General features: G+C 42.9%; 1 protein-coding gene across 1 annotated transcript in view; it reads left to right on the forward strand.

The window, feature by feature from the left end:
• Positions 1–2,574: 2,574 nt before the first annotated feature.
• LOC310854145 (sodium- and chloride-dependent GABA transporter 2-like) overlaps positions 2,575–18,479 on the forward strand; it is a 28,276-nt gene continuing 12,371 nt past the window's right edge. The window contains exons 1-6 of the mRNA XM_083758664.1: positions 2,575–2,838; positions 2,984–3,118; positions 6,592–6,732; positions 7,619–7,712; positions 9,081–9,216; positions 16,877–17,011. Coding sequence (XP_083614790.1) covers positions 2,604–2,838; positions 2,984–3,118; positions 6,592–6,732; positions 7,619–7,712; positions 9,081–9,216; positions 16,877–17,011 — 876 coding nt within the window. The 5' untranslated portion in view covers positions 2,575–2,603. The remainder of the gene's footprint in view (positions 2,839–2,983; positions 3,119–6,591; positions 6,733–7,618; positions 7,713–9,080; positions 9,217–16,876; positions 17,012–18,479) is intronic.

Consider the following 18,479-nt stretch of genomic DNA (forward strand, 5'->3'; position numbering starts at 1 on the left):
TAGACGTTATGATGTATGTTATGATGATGATGATGATGATGTCACACGCATAAGTGCTGTTAATACATTTTTAAGAATGAGGGTGAAAAGTGAGAGAGAGTTTGTAATCTTTGAGACGGGGCAGAACCTTGAGGTCTGCTATGACGAGATAACACACACACACACACACACACACACACACACACACACACACACACCCACACACACACACACACGCGCACAAGCACAAGGTCGGCCTTGAGAGGGGCGTTGCAGATAAGTCACACAAACCAAACGGTCTAGTCACTTCTTCAGCCCCGCCATCCAAAATGTGAGCACATTCTTTCTACTTCTACGGCGCAGGGTATTTTGTATCATTTACGTTCATTCATTGCCTGACATCATATAGTGTATATATGAATTCATATATAATAAGCTTATAATGTAAATTGCCTGATCGCAAATTATCTGCGACAATTATTTCAGCATATAATCCTCAATCGTTTCGGCCTGTCGGAAAAATGTAGTGGCATTTTCAAAAGTAGTGGTACTATAGCTAATCTACAAGCTCACAGTGTGACGCGTTGTGAGCTTGTAGATAGGCTATTTCCGCATTTTTCTTTTATACCAATCCTGCTTTTACTCAAGTAACTTTTTCATTTTACTTCTAACAGTACTATACGTGTCAGAATATTGACTTATTTCCACCACTGCACTGTATAAACACTAATGCTGTATCTTGGTTTGTACACTGTTGAGAGAGAAAGGGAATCATCTGGGGACCCCCAAAATCACGAGGAGACCGACCCCCAGTTTATGAACCACTGTTGGCAGAGCAGTGGTTCTCAACCTTTTCAGGCCTTGTTCTTTTTTTATAATTAATTATAATCCAATGATCGAGAAGCACTTTTTGTATGGTTTGTTTCATCATCAGTCTGTGGTAAAAATCTGGTTGGGTGGTGGTTTCTGATTATTATTATTATTATTGTTATTCTGATTTAACCCATTCTGACCGGGCACCCATTTTGGTGTCAGCATCATGTTATGCTTTAGCTATTGAAAAATAGCAGATCTACAAGCTCATATCGCGCCACCGAGTGGCGCGATACGAGCTTGTAGGTCTGCTATTTTTGAAAAATCGAAGAGCGACTGACATTTTTAGAATCTGATCTCAGGTCAGAATGGGTTCATCAGAGCAGTGTGTGTCCGGCGGAAACCTCGTATGAATCTGATCTCAGGTCAGAATGGGATAATGATCATAAGCAACAGGGTTGTGTTCCATCGTCATTCGTTGTAGAGTAATGCATAGACATGTTACATTTCTCATAGATCACCAGATAGTAGACCGTGTCAGCCCCAGAGACCCCTCCTCCTGTGACAGCTTGCTTGACAGTCAGGGCAGGTTGAAGAAATTGGGTACAGTAGCTGTCTTCTCTATATCTATAAGTCTATGGACTTTGCTTGTTAGAGCACTTTAGGGAACAGCCAAGTCTATGGACTGTTTGTTTAGAGCACTTTATCCCCGAATCCCCGTATTGTTCCCGGTGAACAAAGTCAACATTTTCTCATACTTTATCCAAAGCTTCTGTGTTGCTTTAACCCATGTTGGTGTTAGCATCATGTCGTGCTTTAGCTATTGAAAAATAGCAGATCTACAAGCTCATATCGCGCCACCGAGTGGCGCGATACGAGCTTGTAGGTCTGCTATTTTTGAAAAATCGAAGAACGACTGACATTTTTAGAATCTGATCTCAGGTCAGAATGGGTTCGTCAGACCAGTGTGTGTCCAGTGGGAAACCTCGTATGAATCTGATCTCAGGTCAGAATGGGTTAAATAATTATATTATGAGTATTACAATTAATGTGAATGTATTTGCTTTGCACTGGCATAGTAATGGCATATCTTCTTAATTAGCCTATTTGTTTTCTATGATCTCATCAGGGAATTTATGTCATTAATATATCTTTCTCAACAATATAGCTTTGTACTGATTGATAAGATCATAGACAGAATCTGACAGATGCTTATTTACTCAATGTTCATATCTTGCTCAATACTGAGTGTAGATTTGTACTAATGGCACAGTTTTTTCAGTACATGCATTGTACAGTTGGGGCGTGGGGGGGAGCTCACACTGTATACTTTGTCTGCTATGCCCTTTTTGCCTGGTATAGTCTGCCATGCCGTTTTGCGTGCACGCGCAATGCACACGCACGCGGCCAATCTTTCGCGTGCGCACAGCAAGGGCCCCCCCCTGACAATCCTTTGCTTAGCCCATTCTGAACGGGAACCCATTTTGGTGTCAGCATCATGTTATGCTTTAGCTATTGAAAAATAGCAGATCTACAAGCTCATAGCGCGCCACCGAGTGGCGCGCTACGAGCTTGTAGGTCTGCTATTTTTTTTTAAATCGAAGAACGACTGACATTTTTAGAATCTGATCTCAGGTCAGAATGGGTTAATCAGACCAGTGTGTGTCCAGTGGAAACCTCGTATGAATCTGATCTCAGGTCAGAATGGGTTAGAGCCCCCTGATTGCTAAATCCGGCCCTGTGTGTGTGTGTGTGTGTGTGTGTATGTTCCCATCAGGGCCCTGTGCGTGTCTTTGCCAAAGCCCCTTGTTATGGCCGACCAGGACGCTCCGGGACAGGGGGCCGCGCTGCTGCAGAACGGATCCTACCACAAGGACCTGCTGCTCTCCACGGAGCGGCGGGGCGGAGGAGGAGGAGGAGAGAAGGGGCTGCAGGCCCGGGGCCAGTGGGCCAGCAAGGCCGAGTTCATCCTGGCCGTGGCGGGGCAGATCATCGGCCTGGGCAACGTGTGGAGGTTCCCCTACCTCTGCTACAAGAACGGGGGCGGTACGTTGTGGTATATTTAGTACACGGCTTATTGGGCGAACGCTTGATTCTGACTGGTCGATCGCTGAATTCAGGTGTGTGTGTGTGTGTGTGTGTGTGTGTTCGCGCTCCTGTGCACGCATGTGATTGTTTATTTTTTTACCAGGGGTGTTTTTCGTGCCGTACCTGCTCTTCCTGGTGCTGTGTGGGGTTCCTCTCTTCCTGTTGGAGACGTCTCTTGGCCAGTTCACCAGCCTGGGAGGGGTCAGCGCCTGGAGGACCATCTGTCCACTGTTTGGAGGTAAACATTTTGGTTACAGAAATGGAAAAAAAAGAAAACCGGCAAATACGTTCAGCGTTAAGGGATAAGGCACTGGCAAAAATATAGGGCCATAAATCTCTTAAAGGGATTGTGACATTAAAAAAAAGGTTTTGGAATTGTTCTTATTTTTTTTTGGTTTTCTAATCTCAATTGCACCCAAAGAACATGAACTTTTAACATTCAGTAGATTTTCTGTGATCTGGGGTTTTCTGGCTCAAACGGGTGCTCTGATTTGCCGGCAGTAAGTGACATCACATACATCACTGTTTTTGACTGTGTTGCCTGTTTTCATTGTAGCTCAAAAGGCCCAAAAAACCCCAAAGAAAACTACAGACCACAGAAAATCCACTGAATGTTCAAAGTTCAGGTTTTTTGGGTGTAATTGAGGTCATAAAACCTAAAAGAAAAAAGTGAAAAAAAAGTGAAAAAAAATGAATGTCATAAAACCTTTAACCTCTAACTGTCTAATCCATCCCCGACCTGGTTCTTTTATTAATTTTTTTGTTGTTTTCATTATCAGCGCGTCTTGTTATAAAGTGAAGTAGGTTTCACTGTAAAATATGAATTAGATACAGTGCATGAATGATTACAGAGGAGTAGCAGAAAACCCATCCCACCTTTGTAGTCTTTGTCAATGCGGCACGAGGATATAAATCTGTGCTCAACCTCGTGGGCGTTTTTTGAAGGAAGCCGCGGTCGTTGAAGGCTGGCTTCACCTTCAACTTCTTCTCCCACCCCCTAATTTACGGCCCTCTTTCAGGCTAGACTGCCTGTGTTTAAAGTTACCTTTGAACAGCCAGTGCGCCGACCGCTGAATTGCTTGTCATGAAAATCCACTTTAACCCATTCTGACCTGAGATCAGATTCATACGAGGTTTCCGCCGGACACACACTGGTCTGATGAACCCATTCTGACCTGAGATCAGATTCTAAAAATGTCAGTCGCTCTTCGATTTTTCAAAAATAGCAGACCTACAAGCTCGTATCGCGCCACTCGGTGGCGCGATATGAGCTTGTAGATCTGCTATTTTTAAATAGCTAAAGCATAACATGATGCTGACACCAAAATGGGTGCCTGTTCAGAATGGTTTAAAACGGAGTAATCGCTTGTTGTAGTGTTGACCACAACGACAGACCGGAACGGGACAGTTAACCACTTTGTCAGAAAAAAACAAGAAGAAAGAAATCTATTTTAATATAGTAAGCCTACATATAACAAATTAAATATTCAAATTTTGATATGAAATCAAATGTGTCATGGCTATGATTCACCAGGAGCCAGGATTGGCTTGGATCCGAGCAAAAAAAAACAATTAATATCAATATTTTTGGGAATCTTATGTGGGGAAAATTAACGGGGTTTTAATCTGTGACTGACACCATGAAAAAATAAAGGGAAGCTCCGCACACTCAGATCTGCACACAATCAAAGCATTTATTTTGCAAAGCTTTCGGTCTATCTGTGACACAGATGAAATGCCCTATAGCCAATAGACTATAACATTGTGAAGCTGAGCTTGTAGATCTGCTATTTTCAAGAAATACAGTAGTTGGCAAGAGCTACTTTCAGATGAAGGTCTGTGACCATACTGTACATCCATTTTGGATGTATGGTCATGACATGACATGAAAAGGTTTAACCCGTTGTGGGACGGGAACCCCTTTTGGTGTTTTAACCCATTCTGACCTGAGATCAGATTCATACGAGGTTTCCGCCGGACACACACTGGTCTGATTAACCCATTCTGACCTGAGATCAGATTCTAAAAATGTCAGTCGCTCTTCGATTTTTCAAAAATAGCAGACCTACAAGCTCGTATGAGCTTGTAGATCTGCTATTTTTAAATAGCTAAAGCATAACATGATGCCAAAATGGGTGCCCGGTCAGAATGGGTTAAACATTATGTTATAATTTAGCTATTGGAAAAATAGCAGATCTACAAGCTCGTATGTCTGCTATTTTTGAAAAATCGTGAAAATATTTATTTCAGAAAACTGGAGTTAGGATTTCTTTAAATGTTTGAGGTCAGGCCTAAAAAAGGTTTAACCCCGCAGAATGACATTATTTATGCCGATTTCTCCCCCTGTGAATCCCTGAAAGGAGTTTAGTTTTCTGGCATTCCCTTACTGTGAATTAATTAAGAACATACTTGGTGAATTGAAGTTATAACACCCCGTTCGCCCAGGACGAAGTTTTATCAAAAAAGACGGAGGTTATTGATACCAAGACTGACCGATCGCGTCGCTCCACAGCCTGGGACCGCCTGTTGCGCAAAACATTCAACGTTGCGTAACGGTGGGACATCATCGAAAATGTTCCCCCGTTTTGCCGACGAGACCGAAAATCTTAAATCGTTAACTATTTTTTTTTAATGTTTTTTTTGTGGCTTTTGCCTTTATTTTATATTTTTTTTATGGAGGGACAGACAGTATAGGCTGACAGGACATGGGGGAGAGAGATGGGGGGGGGGGAGGAGACATGCAGTAAAGGCCGTCGGGATCGGGAGTCGAACCCGCGGCCACACTAGCCAGACCGGATTATACCAGCCAAGGTGCCTGGACCGCTGAGCCACGGCCCTATAGCCCAAACGTTAATAACTCTTGCTCTAATAGCAGACCTACAAGCTCGTATCGCGCCACTCGGTGGCGCGATATGAGCTTGTAGATCTGCTATTTTTCAATAGCTAAAGCATGACATGATGCTGACACCAAAATGGGTGCCCGTTCAGAATGGGTTAATGGATTAAATAACTCCGGGCAATCGGAGTGTTAATGGTCGGCCAAGGTTAACGGCTAAATAAACAAACGCATGCATCTGTTCAAGTGTTCATAAACTCCAACTCAGCTCTCAGAGTATAATCCAAGTTACTCTTTCGGTTGCATCCAGACTATGATATTGTGAGTGCGTGCATGCTTGTGTAGGCAGTGGTAGAAAGTAACTAAGTGCATTTACTTAAGTGCTGTACTGTGAGCTTGTGGATCTGCTATTTTCAAGAGAATAGCATACCTTTGAAAACTCGAAACGGGACAATCTGCATAATGAGTACTGTTAATACTTTTGGTATTATAAGTACATTTTGATTCCAATACTTTTGTGCTTTTTTGTACATTTTGAATTCCGGGACTCTTTTTTTACTTATATACTGCAGTATTGATGCTTTAACTTAACCCATTCTGAACGGGAACCCATTTTTGTGTTAGCATCATGTTATGATTTAGCTATTGAAAAATAGCAGATCTACAAGCTCATAGCGCGCCACCGAGTGGCGCGCTACGAGCTTGTAGGTCTGCAATTTTTTGAAAAATCGAAGAACGACTGACATTTTTAGAATCTGATCTCAGGTCAGAATGGGTTAATCAGACCAGTGTGTGTCCAGTTGGAAACCTCGTATGAATCTGATCTCAGGTCAGAAAAGAATATAACAAGTACGTTTCCCTGCCACTGCGTGTAGGTTTGGGGTATGCCAGTCAGGTGATGATCCTACATGGGTGTGTGTATTACATCGTCATCCTGGCCTGGGCCGTCTATTACCTGGTGTACAGCTTCCAGCCGGTGCTGCCCTGGTCCCACTGCAACAACACCTGGAATACTGGTACGTAACCATAGCAACGAGACCTGGGATACTGGGTACGTAACCATAGCAACGAGACCTGGGATACTGGTACGTAACCATAGCAACGAGACCTGGGATACTGGGTACGTAACCATAGCAACGAGACCTGGGATACTGGTACGTAACCATAGCAACGAGACCTGGGATACTGGTACGTAACCATAGCAACGAGACCTGGGATACTGGGTACGTAACCATAGCAACGAGACCTGGGATACTGGGTACGTAACCATAGCAACGAGACCTGGGATACTGGTACGTAACCATAGCAACGAGACCTGGGATACTGGATACGTAACCATAGCAACGAGACCTGGGATACTGGGTACGTAACCATAGCAACGAGACCTGGGATACTGGATACGTAACCATAGCAACGAGACCTGGGATACTGGTACGTAACCATAGCACCGAGACCTGGGATACTGGGTACGTAACCATAGCAACGAGACCTGGGATACTGGGTACGTAACCATAGCAACGAGACCTGGGATACTGGTACGTAACCATAGCACCGAGACCTGGGATACTGGGTACGTAACCATAGCAACGAGACCTGGGATACTGGTACGTAACCATAGCAATGAGACCTGGGATACTGGTACGTAACCGTAGCAACGAGACCTGGGATACTGGTACGTAACCATAGCAACAATTGACCCATGACGTACGTGTGTGTGTGTGTGTGTGTGTGTGTGTGTGTGTGTGTGTGTGTGTGTGTGTGTGTGTGTGTGTGTGTGTGTGTGTGTGTGTGTGTGTGTGTGTGTGTGTGTGTGTGTGTGTGTGTGTGTGTGTGTGTGTGTGTGTGTGTGTGCCTGCGTGCGTGCGTGCGCGTGAGTTCATTCATTGGTTCATTCATCCGCAGAGGCCTGTTTCCTGTTTGACCAGACCCAGAACCTGTCGGCCGGCGGCAGTGTACCACCCGTGAATGCTACGTCTCCAATCATGGAGTTTTGGGAGTGAGTGACGTGTGCTTAACCCATTCTGACCTGAGATCAGATTCATACGAGGTTTCCACTGGACACGCACTGGTCTGATTAACCCATTCTGACCTGAGATCAGATTCTAAAAATGTCAGTCGTTCTTCGATTTTTCAAAAAATGGCAGACCTACAAGCTCGTATCGCGCCACTCGGTGGCGCGATATGAGCTTGTAGATCTGCTATTTTTCAATAGCTAAAGCATAACATGATGCTGACACCAAAATGGGTTCCCGCTCAGAATGGGTTTTAACTGTAACATGATGTTAACCTCAAAGTAACTAATTACATTTACTCAAGTATTGTACTTGTATAAAAATTTGAGGTGCTTTTACTATACTGGAGTATTTCAAATTTCCAGCACTCTCATCTACTCTTTGTATAGATTGGACACATGGTTTAATGTCTGTCTTTAGTTCAATGTTTGTTTTGTAAACGCCATTGACACTGGGAAGGGAAAACGTACGTCATAATGTGACATTTACGTCATATTGTCTCTTCATTGTTAACGGCGTTTAATGTTTGTGTTTGCACCGTTTGTTTCACATCACTACAGCATTACATCACCTAATCAACATGAGTTTGACTTATTACAAAACATACATTAGCCCATTCTGACCTGAACCCATTTTGGTGTTGGCATCACGTTGTGCTTTAGCTATTGAAAAATAGCAGACCTACAAGCTCATATCGCGCCACCGAGTGGCGCGATACGAGCTTGTAGGTCTGCTATTTTTGAAAAATCGAAGAGCGACTGATATTTTTAGAATCTGATCTCAGGTCAGAATGGGTTCATCAGACCAGTGTGTCCCCGGCGGAAACCTCGTATGAATCTGATCTCAGGTCAGAATGGGTTAAGTACATTTTGATGTCAATACTTGAACTCCGGGACTTTTACTTGTAACATTGATACTTTTACTTACGTAGAAGATTTTAGTACCTTTTTCCCCCCAGCCTGGGCTTTCATATCTCTTTGATTTGATCTGGACACAGTTAACCACAGTTAGAAAGCATCTGTCATGCTATTTATGCGTTGGGCTATTCCAAAATATCAGATGCAAGCTCACAGCGTGGCACGGAAAGCCTTGGGAACAACAGACTCGGGAAGGCATACTCCAGAGACACTCTGTCACCAGTCACTTGTTTGTATTTGGGGGCCATGGAGATCAGTGGGGTGTATTTCAATTCACAACACAACCAGAGTGGTTGGCGGTCGACACGGAGACCAACTGCTGGCGAAGCCTATAACAGGCAAACAAATTGCAACGATCCATTTGCTAAATGCAAAACATGTGTGATTTGTAATGGTGACAGCCCCTGCATGCAACATGTCTCTCTTCTCATGCAGGCGCGAGGTGTTGCGTCTGTCCAGCAGCGTGGAGGACTCGTTGGGTCCGGTGAGCTGGAAGCTGGCGGCGTGTCTGGCCGTGGTGTGGGTCGTCTGCTACTTCTGTGTCTGGAAGGGAGTCAAGTCCACCGGCAAGGTGAGAGTGTAGTCAAGTTAAGTTAAGAACAACAAAATATTTAACCACAATGTACAAGTACTCTGTCACAAGTAAAGCTTAATCCATTTAGGACTGAGGCCGATTCTAAATCCTGACCAAAGTGTTCTGAAAAACGTCAAATATGTATTAAAAATGTACAAATATGATTATATACTGTAATATAAGGGGAGGATAGCAACAGTTGTGTGTCATCAGCATAGCAGTGGCGGCGGTGGCTCAGGGATAGAGTGCCTGGATGGTAACCGTAAGGTTGCCAGTTCGAACCCGGGCTCCCCCAGAGTTACTGTCGAAGTGTCCTTGAGCAAGACACTGAACCCCTAATTGCTCCCGATGTGCTAGTTGGTGCCTTGCATGGTTTCTGCTGCCATCGGTGTATGAATGTGTGTGTGAATGGGTGAATGTAATGCACAATCTCTGTAAAGCGCCTTGGATAAAGGCGCTATATAAATGCACCATTTACCATTTTACCATTTAGCAGTGATAAGATGGATTGTGAGCAGAGAAAAGGACGGGGCCATACGGATTTCTGGGGTACACCGGATGAAAGCAAACCTTTCCAAGAAACCTTGTATAAGTCTGGTCGGTTTGGTAGGAGGAGAACCACTTTAGTGCCATTCCAGAGATGGTCTGTGGAGTGTTGTTTCCGTCGACTAAAACTAAGACGAAAAATGTCCGTCGACTACCTTTTTCCACTGAAGAAAACTAAATGGAAACTAAATTAAAACTATGCTATGGTGACTAAAACTAAGACTAAATATACTGACAATTTCGTCGACAAATAAAAACTAGACTAAAATGTTAGGAAGGGACTATAGTGGACAAGAGATCCAGTATAAGTCATTTTACACTTGGTTGCATGCTGGAAATAGCAGATCGGCTATTTTCAGCAAGTGTAAAATAAGTCATTATGACGGCAACAAGGCCCGCAAAAATACATTTTAGTCGACTAAATCACCTGTAGATTTAGTCGACTAAAATCTTATGACATTTAGTCGACTAAAACTAGACTAACACTAATACATTCCATGGTGACTAAAATGTGACTAAGACTAAGTGAAAACTATTCAGGAGACTATGACTAAAACTAAAAATAGAACTTTGCTGCCAAAAACAATAACACTGCTCCTGTGGCTGCAATGAGTACAGTTTCTGTGGAGTGGGATGGTTTGAATCCTGACGGCTAATGTGTGTCCCTGAGCGCGGAAAGTTGCGACACGATAACTCCGTCATTTCTCGACCGTTTCGGACCCGGGAAGGCTCGCCAGAACCGGGCCGACCACCTGACCATGTTCCTGGGGGTCCGGATGTTTCCCGGGGGGTCCCCTGTTTCCCTATGTATGTTTACGCGTCCTATAGCACGGATGAGCACGGGAAGCTGCAACACAATAACTCTGTCATTTCTCAACCGCTTCGGACGCATTCCTGGGGGTCTGGATGTTACCCCCGGCCCCCGGGGACCCCCACACACTACAGTTGCACCGCTCTTTTCTTCTTTTTCTTTTTGAGGAGCTCTGGCTGACTTGAAGGTAGGGCTGTCCCCGACTAAGGATTTGTATAGTCGACTGATGGATGAATACATTTGCTGTTAGTCGACTAATAGTCGACTTTTCTTTTTTTTTTTCAATTTTTTTTTGTGGGGGACATAAACACATTTGAACATTCTGACTGTTCAAATCTCTTTTTTTTGTGAACAACTGTCATTAGCCAGATTGAGCACAGCAGGTGAGATTGAGATTCTGGAGTCTATCAGGCCAGCGCACTGTGCGATTCAAGTCACAGGCAGTGGCACATTGCCACACAGGCAGACACACTCCACATGCACATTGGAGATTTGAACAGTCAGAATGTTCAAATGTGTTTATGTCCCCCACAGACCTAGTGGAATAATACAATATTTTTGTATATTTTTGTAAATATTGTATTTTTATATACAATTTTTTGGGGCAAAAAATAATAATATATATATATATATATTATTATTTTTTGATGAACATCGACTAAGAGGTGGTCAGTCGACTGAGACCCGTTCCGATCGATTAGTCGACTATTCGACTAATCGAGGTCAGCCCTACTTGAAGGCAGATGGGACAGAGCCTGAAGTTACAGATGTGTTGTTGATGGAGGTAATGAAGAGAAGGGACGGGGTCAAGAGGACAGGTGGTAGGTCTAGTGGAGATCACTATAGTTTTAGCACCTCGTCTGGCGAGAGAGGAGAGAAGGAGGACAGGCATGATATGTTGGGGTTAGCGTTGGGTGTGTCAGACATTTCATTATGGGGAATCGACTGCCACCTACTTCTTCTCGAAGTATAGGTGGCAAATGCATCAGCTGAGAGGGATGAAGGTGGGGTGGGAGGAGGGGGTTTAAAGGACAACTTTAGTTTTTTTCAACCAAGGTTCATGTTTTAGGTTGTTATTACAGAAACTAAAAGGTGAATGTAAATTTTTTTATCATTTGCTACTTTCTTTCGTTTTAGGGATTTTAGCTGATTTTGACAGGCGAGGCCATTCGAGCATGGGGCTAAATATGCATTTTTTTATTTTTTTTTAACATTTTATAGAGATTTATTTATTATTATTATTTATTATAGTCCTACTAGACCCCAAGAAATTACATCTGGCCACAAAAAAAGATCACGGAGTCTAGGCCTACTGAATGTGAAGGTAGCATACTGGGGGGAAGCCACACTGTGGGCTGTATTTTGCGTGTCTTAAGTACCAGGTCTTATTACTTAACTTAAGACCTGGAGGCGTGGTCAATGCTCTTTGGCCACTCAGAATAGCCAAATGGCATTGATCACGCCTCCAGGTCTTAAGTTAAGTAATAAGACCTGCTGGTACTTAAGACACGCAATATGTGTCATATAGGCTCAATATGTCAGTTTGACACATTCAGTAGATCCCGTGATCTTTTGTGGCCAGGTGTCATTTCTTGGGGTCTAGCCCATTCTGACCTGAGATCAGATTCATACGAGGTTTCCGCCGGACACACACTGGTCTGATGAACCCATTCTGACCTGAGATCAGATAAAAAAAATGTCAGTCGCTCTTCGATTTTTTTTTCGATATGAGCTTGTAGATCTGCTATTTTTAAATAGCTAAAGCATAACATCATGCTGACACCAAAATGGGTGCCCGGTCAGAATGGGCTAGTAGCCTAGGACTATAGTAAATAATAATAAAAAAAATCGCTATAAAATGTTGTAAATAAATACATATTTAGCCCCATGCTCGAATGCCTGTCAAAATCTGCTAAAATCCCCAAAACAAAAAGAAAGCTGAAAATGAAAAATTATACTCATCTTTTACATTCTCTAATAACAACCTAAAACCTGAACCTTGGTTGGAAAAAAAACAGCTTCCTTGGGTTTAGAGACACACGCTTGAAGCTTGGTGTGGTTGAAAGAGGATTTAGCAGTGGATAGTGAGAGGGAGAAGGCTGAAAGGGTGCATTTGGTTCCATTTGTGCACTCTTAACCCATTCTGAACGGGCACCCATGGTGTCAGCATCATGTTATGCTTTAGCTATTTAAAAATAGCAGATCTACAAGCTCATATCGCGCCACCGAGTGGCGCGATACGAGCTCGTAGGTCTGCTATTTTTGAAAAATCGAAGAGCGACTGACATTTTTAGAATCTGATCTCAGGTCAGAATGGGTTCATCAGACCAGTGTGTGTCCAGTGGAAACCTCGTATGAATCTGATCTCAGGTCAGAATGGGTTAACAGTTTCAAACCCCATTTGGTTCCTAACTATCAATCGTTTTGCTGGAAACCGCCTCAAGGACACTCTAAAGTGACCGCCATGACCCACTGACATCTATTAGGGCGAGTTCTCCAGCCCGTCAAAATGTCATCGCACAAAATACTGAACAAGTTTATTATTTTGTTCCCCTCAACCGTGATCTGGCCTCTGCCAACACACGCACGCACGCATGCACGCACGCACGCACGCATGCACGCACTCACGCACGCACGCGTTTCTGAAAAGATCCCACCCTGTACTGCATCGTATACCTGCCAACGCTCTTCACTCGCTAATATTATTTGGAAACATGGTTTTTCACAGTTGCATAAAATAGAATAGAAATGGAAACTGGCCCATGTTAACATTTGCTGGGTGAAAATGTTTGAATGGTTTGATGTGAGATTGATTGATTGATTGATTGATTGATTGATTGATTGATTGATTGATTGATTGATTGATTGATTGATTGATTGATTGATTGAGCAAGCACAAGTTACAGTCAGACATTTAGGCTTAAAGGTTAACAAAGAAAGTCCTGCGTGTTTCCATTATGTTCCTATATGTAATTCAATTCATCAACATAGCACAGAAATATCACCAAAATATTATATCATCAACAAATATACTTTTGTATACAAATATTCACTGACTGAATTGTCCAGGTCTTTCTGTTTTTATAAGCTCATCTCCATCTTTCAACTTTTATTTTTTTATTGTCTCCACCGGAGACCAGAAGGCATGGGGAGAGAGTTTTGCACTCCGTCCGTGTGTGTGTCTGTCTGTCTGTCCGTCCGTCCGTCCGTCCGTGTACAGCTAATCTCCGGTAGCCTGGTTAATAAACCAGACTAATATCGCATGGACCGCGGGATATTAGTCTGGGGAGGCTCAGCTTGGATTTCATTTCCAGGGGAGCGGGTTGAAACATTTTCTCTTTGACGCAAATGGTCAGAGCTACTGTCAGTCAAAGGTCTCAAGCATTGAAAGTCACTGTACCAAAGCCCGCCCATATTGCATAGCGTGTCCCGATTGGCCGCCCCATTTCTCTGGTGTAGGAAATGGGCGTACAATTGAGCCTCTCCAGACCGTAATCCGCCGGCAGGCAATTTATTTTTGCCAACGGCTGATTCGGTCTGGTTTATTAACCAGGCTAAATCTCCGGCACCCTTAACCCGGTCGATGCCAATTTTTGCACACCCACTCCCTGGATGCCAACGATGAACCTCTGCCAGAACGGCCTGTTCTGGAGCCAGGAGGCCGACTTTTGAAAAACAAATTTACGTGAAATCTTTCACAGACTTTCTGACTATAGGCTGAGGAATATATCCCACTCTTTTCACATTGGCCTGTTATAGCGCCACCAACAGGTGGATCTTTGCAAAAACACATTTTTGCAATTGCCGTCCAAGGCGTAAGAAGAAATGGCACCCTTTTCACATTGGCCTATTATAGCGCCACCAGGAGGCCACAACCTGATCTGCCCTGGTGGAGACCTGTGCCTCGAGCCTACTTTATCTAGTTATATATGTTTTTCTTTGGTAATTGAATGCCCTAGTTCATCACACAAGTATTAAAAACCTACAAGCTCAAAACACGGCACACTGTCACAATCCGTGGTACCTAGTGGTCCTTGTTCCTAGTTTTGGTTAATGTTTTCTGTTCTTGTGTACTTTTATTATGTAGTGATGCCCTAGTGTTTCCAGTTCTGCCTAGTTGTGATTGCCTGTCTTGTCTCACCCATAGACTGTAAAAAATATGGACAAAGCGTTCCCCGGGTCTAACATGAACGTAAAATGAAGCCTGAAATCCCTTGCATTCTAATGCACTGTAAGTCGCCATCTTTCTAGATCCGTTTTAGCCCAGCTGGCCATTGGCTGGCCCAGACAACGAGGCGGGACTTCCCCCCTTCTTCTCCGTTGGTTTTTATTTTGACTCGAGTGGGAGGGGAATCCCGATCATAGACTGTAACGGTAGCCACGCCCCTCAGAACATGCGCGACTTTATGGTCATTTTTTAAATAAATGGGACCATAATTTTCCAAAAAGAATATTATGACATTAGAAATGAGACTTTAAACTAGTGACTGGAAGCAGAAAGTATTCATGACCATGTTTATTAAGGTAATACAGTCTAGGTGAAGTTGGGCCAAAATACATGGGCCTCTATGGAGCTATGGGGCTTTTTGGGTCCAGTCCAGCGCCACAACAGGCCATTATATGAACTACCGATTTCAAATGAGGCTTCACGAAATATCTGGCTGACTACCCCCCTGGTCTCACCTCCCTGTGATTATTAGTTTTCTCCACCTGTGTCCTGTTAGTCTCCCAGCCAATCCCTGTGTTCATTGTTAGTCTTGTTCACCTGTGCCCTGTTATCCCTGTGTGTATTTATACTCTCCTGTCTTTTCAGTTCCTTGTGGGATCTTTGTTTAAACTGTCATAGTAAGTGTTCTGTTCCAGTCTCTTGTTTAAATAAACTGTTTGCATTTGAGCTCTTCGGCCTCTCTGTCCTGCATTTGGGTCCTACCCCCTTGGCTCACCGTGACGGCACACATTCTTTCTTTTTACCTTTCCTGGAAAGCGATGGTTTTGATTTCTGCCAAACGGTTTGCTAGGTGGAAAAATGTGTGAAGATAATAATTTGTCTGACCCAAGGTGTGAACCACGAGGAGGTCTTTCTAATTGTATTATAGAAACCTTGTATCTTTGTAATTCAACTTATGTTATTTGTATAATTTGTATTTTGTTTCTCTAAATGAATCCCCCTTTGAGGATGAGGCTACGAGATGTGTCGCGCGAAAAGACGATCTATGGCTTTTTGGAATAATTATCAAAACATAACAAACCAAATGAACGTAGTGGAGTAAAACGTACAATATTTGCCTCTAAGATGTATAGTGGAGTAGAAGTAAAAGTAAAGTTCAAATAATGTACCTAAGAATTGTACCGTATTGTACAGTACGTAAATGTCCACCACTGATTATTATTGTGCCGTTAACCCATTTTAGGCGGGAGCCCCTTTTGGTGTTAGCATCACGTTATGCTTTAGCTATTTAAAAATAGCAGATCTACAAGCTCATGGCGCGCTACGAGCTTGTAGGTCTGCTATTTTTTTTCAATCAAAGAACGACTGAGACAGAAACATGGCTTTTTCAGAAAACTGTCATTTTCAAACAGACATTTTTAGAAACTGATCTCCTTTTGGTGTTAGCATCACGTTATGCTTTAGCTATTTAAAAATAGCAGATCTACAAGCTCATAGGAGCTTGTAGGTCTGCTATTTATTTTCAAATCGAAGAACGACTGACATTTTTAGAATCTGATCTCAGGTCAGAAGGGGTCAATATAAGGCGTGTTGCTTGCTGACCTCTGTGGACATTGCAGAGGGGAAATAAACTTCAAACAAATAAGTGTTGGAATAACCTTAAAGAGCATGTGTGTTTCTGTTCATGGAGTTAAGCTGTCTGAGCCAATAAAGCAAAGCAACAACCTAAAACAATTTAAAAAGAGGCTCAAACAGGAATTATTGCATAGATATAACCTGGAATGAGTGGGGAGCTGAGACATGTTTATGCCATGTAGTGTTGGACTAAGGTATAACATTGTAGCTTTGTCTGTCTTTTGTCTTTTTTCCCCTCCTTGTTTTGTTTTTCTCGTTGTCTGTTTTGTTTTCTGTTTGTTTAACTTTCTATTCTCCTTCGTTAAATGGCATTTGTTTGTTTTGTTTATATGTTGATTGTATCTTCAACAGTATTTTGGAATACGTTGAGATAAGGATAGGCACTAATAAGCTTTAAGCTTCTGCCTATGCCTTTTCCATCACCTAAAAGTAAACTGTTTTTGTGTAATGTCTCCCTCTCTAAAGATCGAAATAAACTATTCATTCATTCATTGCAGGTGGTGTACGTGACCGCCACCTTCCCGTACGTCATGCTGCTGGTGCTGCTGGTGCGCGGCGTCACCCTGCCGGGCGCCGCCCAGGGCATGATCTACTACCTCCGGCCCAACCAGACGCGTCTGGCCGACCCACAGGTAAGGCCCGCTGCATGGTGAACGGAATGGGATTTATCCATGTGTTGACCCATTTAAAAAAAATAAAAAATAAATGCCATTGAAGCCAAATCGATTAACCCTTTTACTGCTGCCATTTATTGAGAAATTAGGACCTAATTCATGCCAGCATTTTTTTAATTTGAGCTCTTATTTTGAAAAGCCACATTTTGCCTCAACCGGAAGTGAGCTTATCCCTGCCAGCTTTACGTTGCCAAGACAACCTTTGTTTACATAATCGAATCAATGCCGGTACATATAGCACTGCACAACGTCGGCTCTGTGCCGTCAAAGAAACGCTGGTTTGACCAAAAATGCCATCTGGGACAAGGAATAGGAGATACAGGCGATTGAAAGAAACGGATAGAATGGATTCTTATGGCGACCGCGATCTAATCTGAACGATCCAGTGCAGTGCTAACAACATTGCTAGCTAACCGGCTAACGTGAGTAGCATTATGGCTCGATCGATCATATGCACTATAAAAGTATAATTGCCGAAGGGCTACGGCAATGGCAGCAAGGTGTATTATCAAATTGAGGCTTTGATTGCCGAAGGGCTTCGGCAATGGCAGGAAGACGGTTAATCAATTTACAATTTTACAATTTATAGGCATTTAGCAGACGCTCTTAATCCAGAGAGATTTACATTAAAGGTATATTCAGTGATTTCACTTAATTCAAATATCACTTATTTTTTTTTGTTTTGTTGTGATAATCCTCCCTACTATAGAGTGTGCTGACCATATAAGGAGTTCCTCCCTGTCCCCAGTTAACCCCTGGGGGTCAAAAAACCTTAGGTTTAGTTTTTGACTCTCTATCCTGATTGGACGAAAGGCTGGGTCCCACAGCCAAAAACGAAACCTAAGGTTTTTTGAGTGAAATCACTGAATATACCTTTAAGCAAGAACAAAAAAGCATAGGAATACATCACATAAAAAGCATTTATCATGAAACATGCGTAAGCTAAGAAAGTAACAGTGGAATATCTATTTAATGAAACTATACATAATAAACTATACATCTATACTACTATGCTATACATGTGTACTATGACGTGCTATGACTACATACAATGCAATTATAGTGCTGTCTACATAACATGGTATAAGTCTGTATCAAATCACAACAAACATAACAAAAAAAAGCACAGGGTTGTTTCCATTGTGGTCCATGTATTGTACACATTAACCCATTCTGAACGGGAACCCGTTTTGGTGTTAGCATCATGTTGTGCTTTAGCTATTGAAAAATAGCAGATCTACAAGCTCATAGCGCGCCACCGAGTGGCGCGCTACGAGCTTGTAGGTCTGCTATTTCTTTTTAAATCGAAGAACGACTGACATTTTTTTAGAATCTGATCTCAGGTCAGAATGGGTTAATCAGACCAGTGTGTGTCCAGTGGAAACCTCGTATGAATCTGATCTCAGGTCAGAATGTATCCTACCTC

This window comes from Protomyctophum parallelum (assembly GCF_964188405.1).
Source record: "Protomyctophum parallelum genome assembly, chromosome: 23".
Lineage (NCBI taxonomy): Eukaryota > Metazoa > Chordata > Actinopteri > Myctophiformes > Myctophidae > Protomyctophum > Protomyctophum parallelum.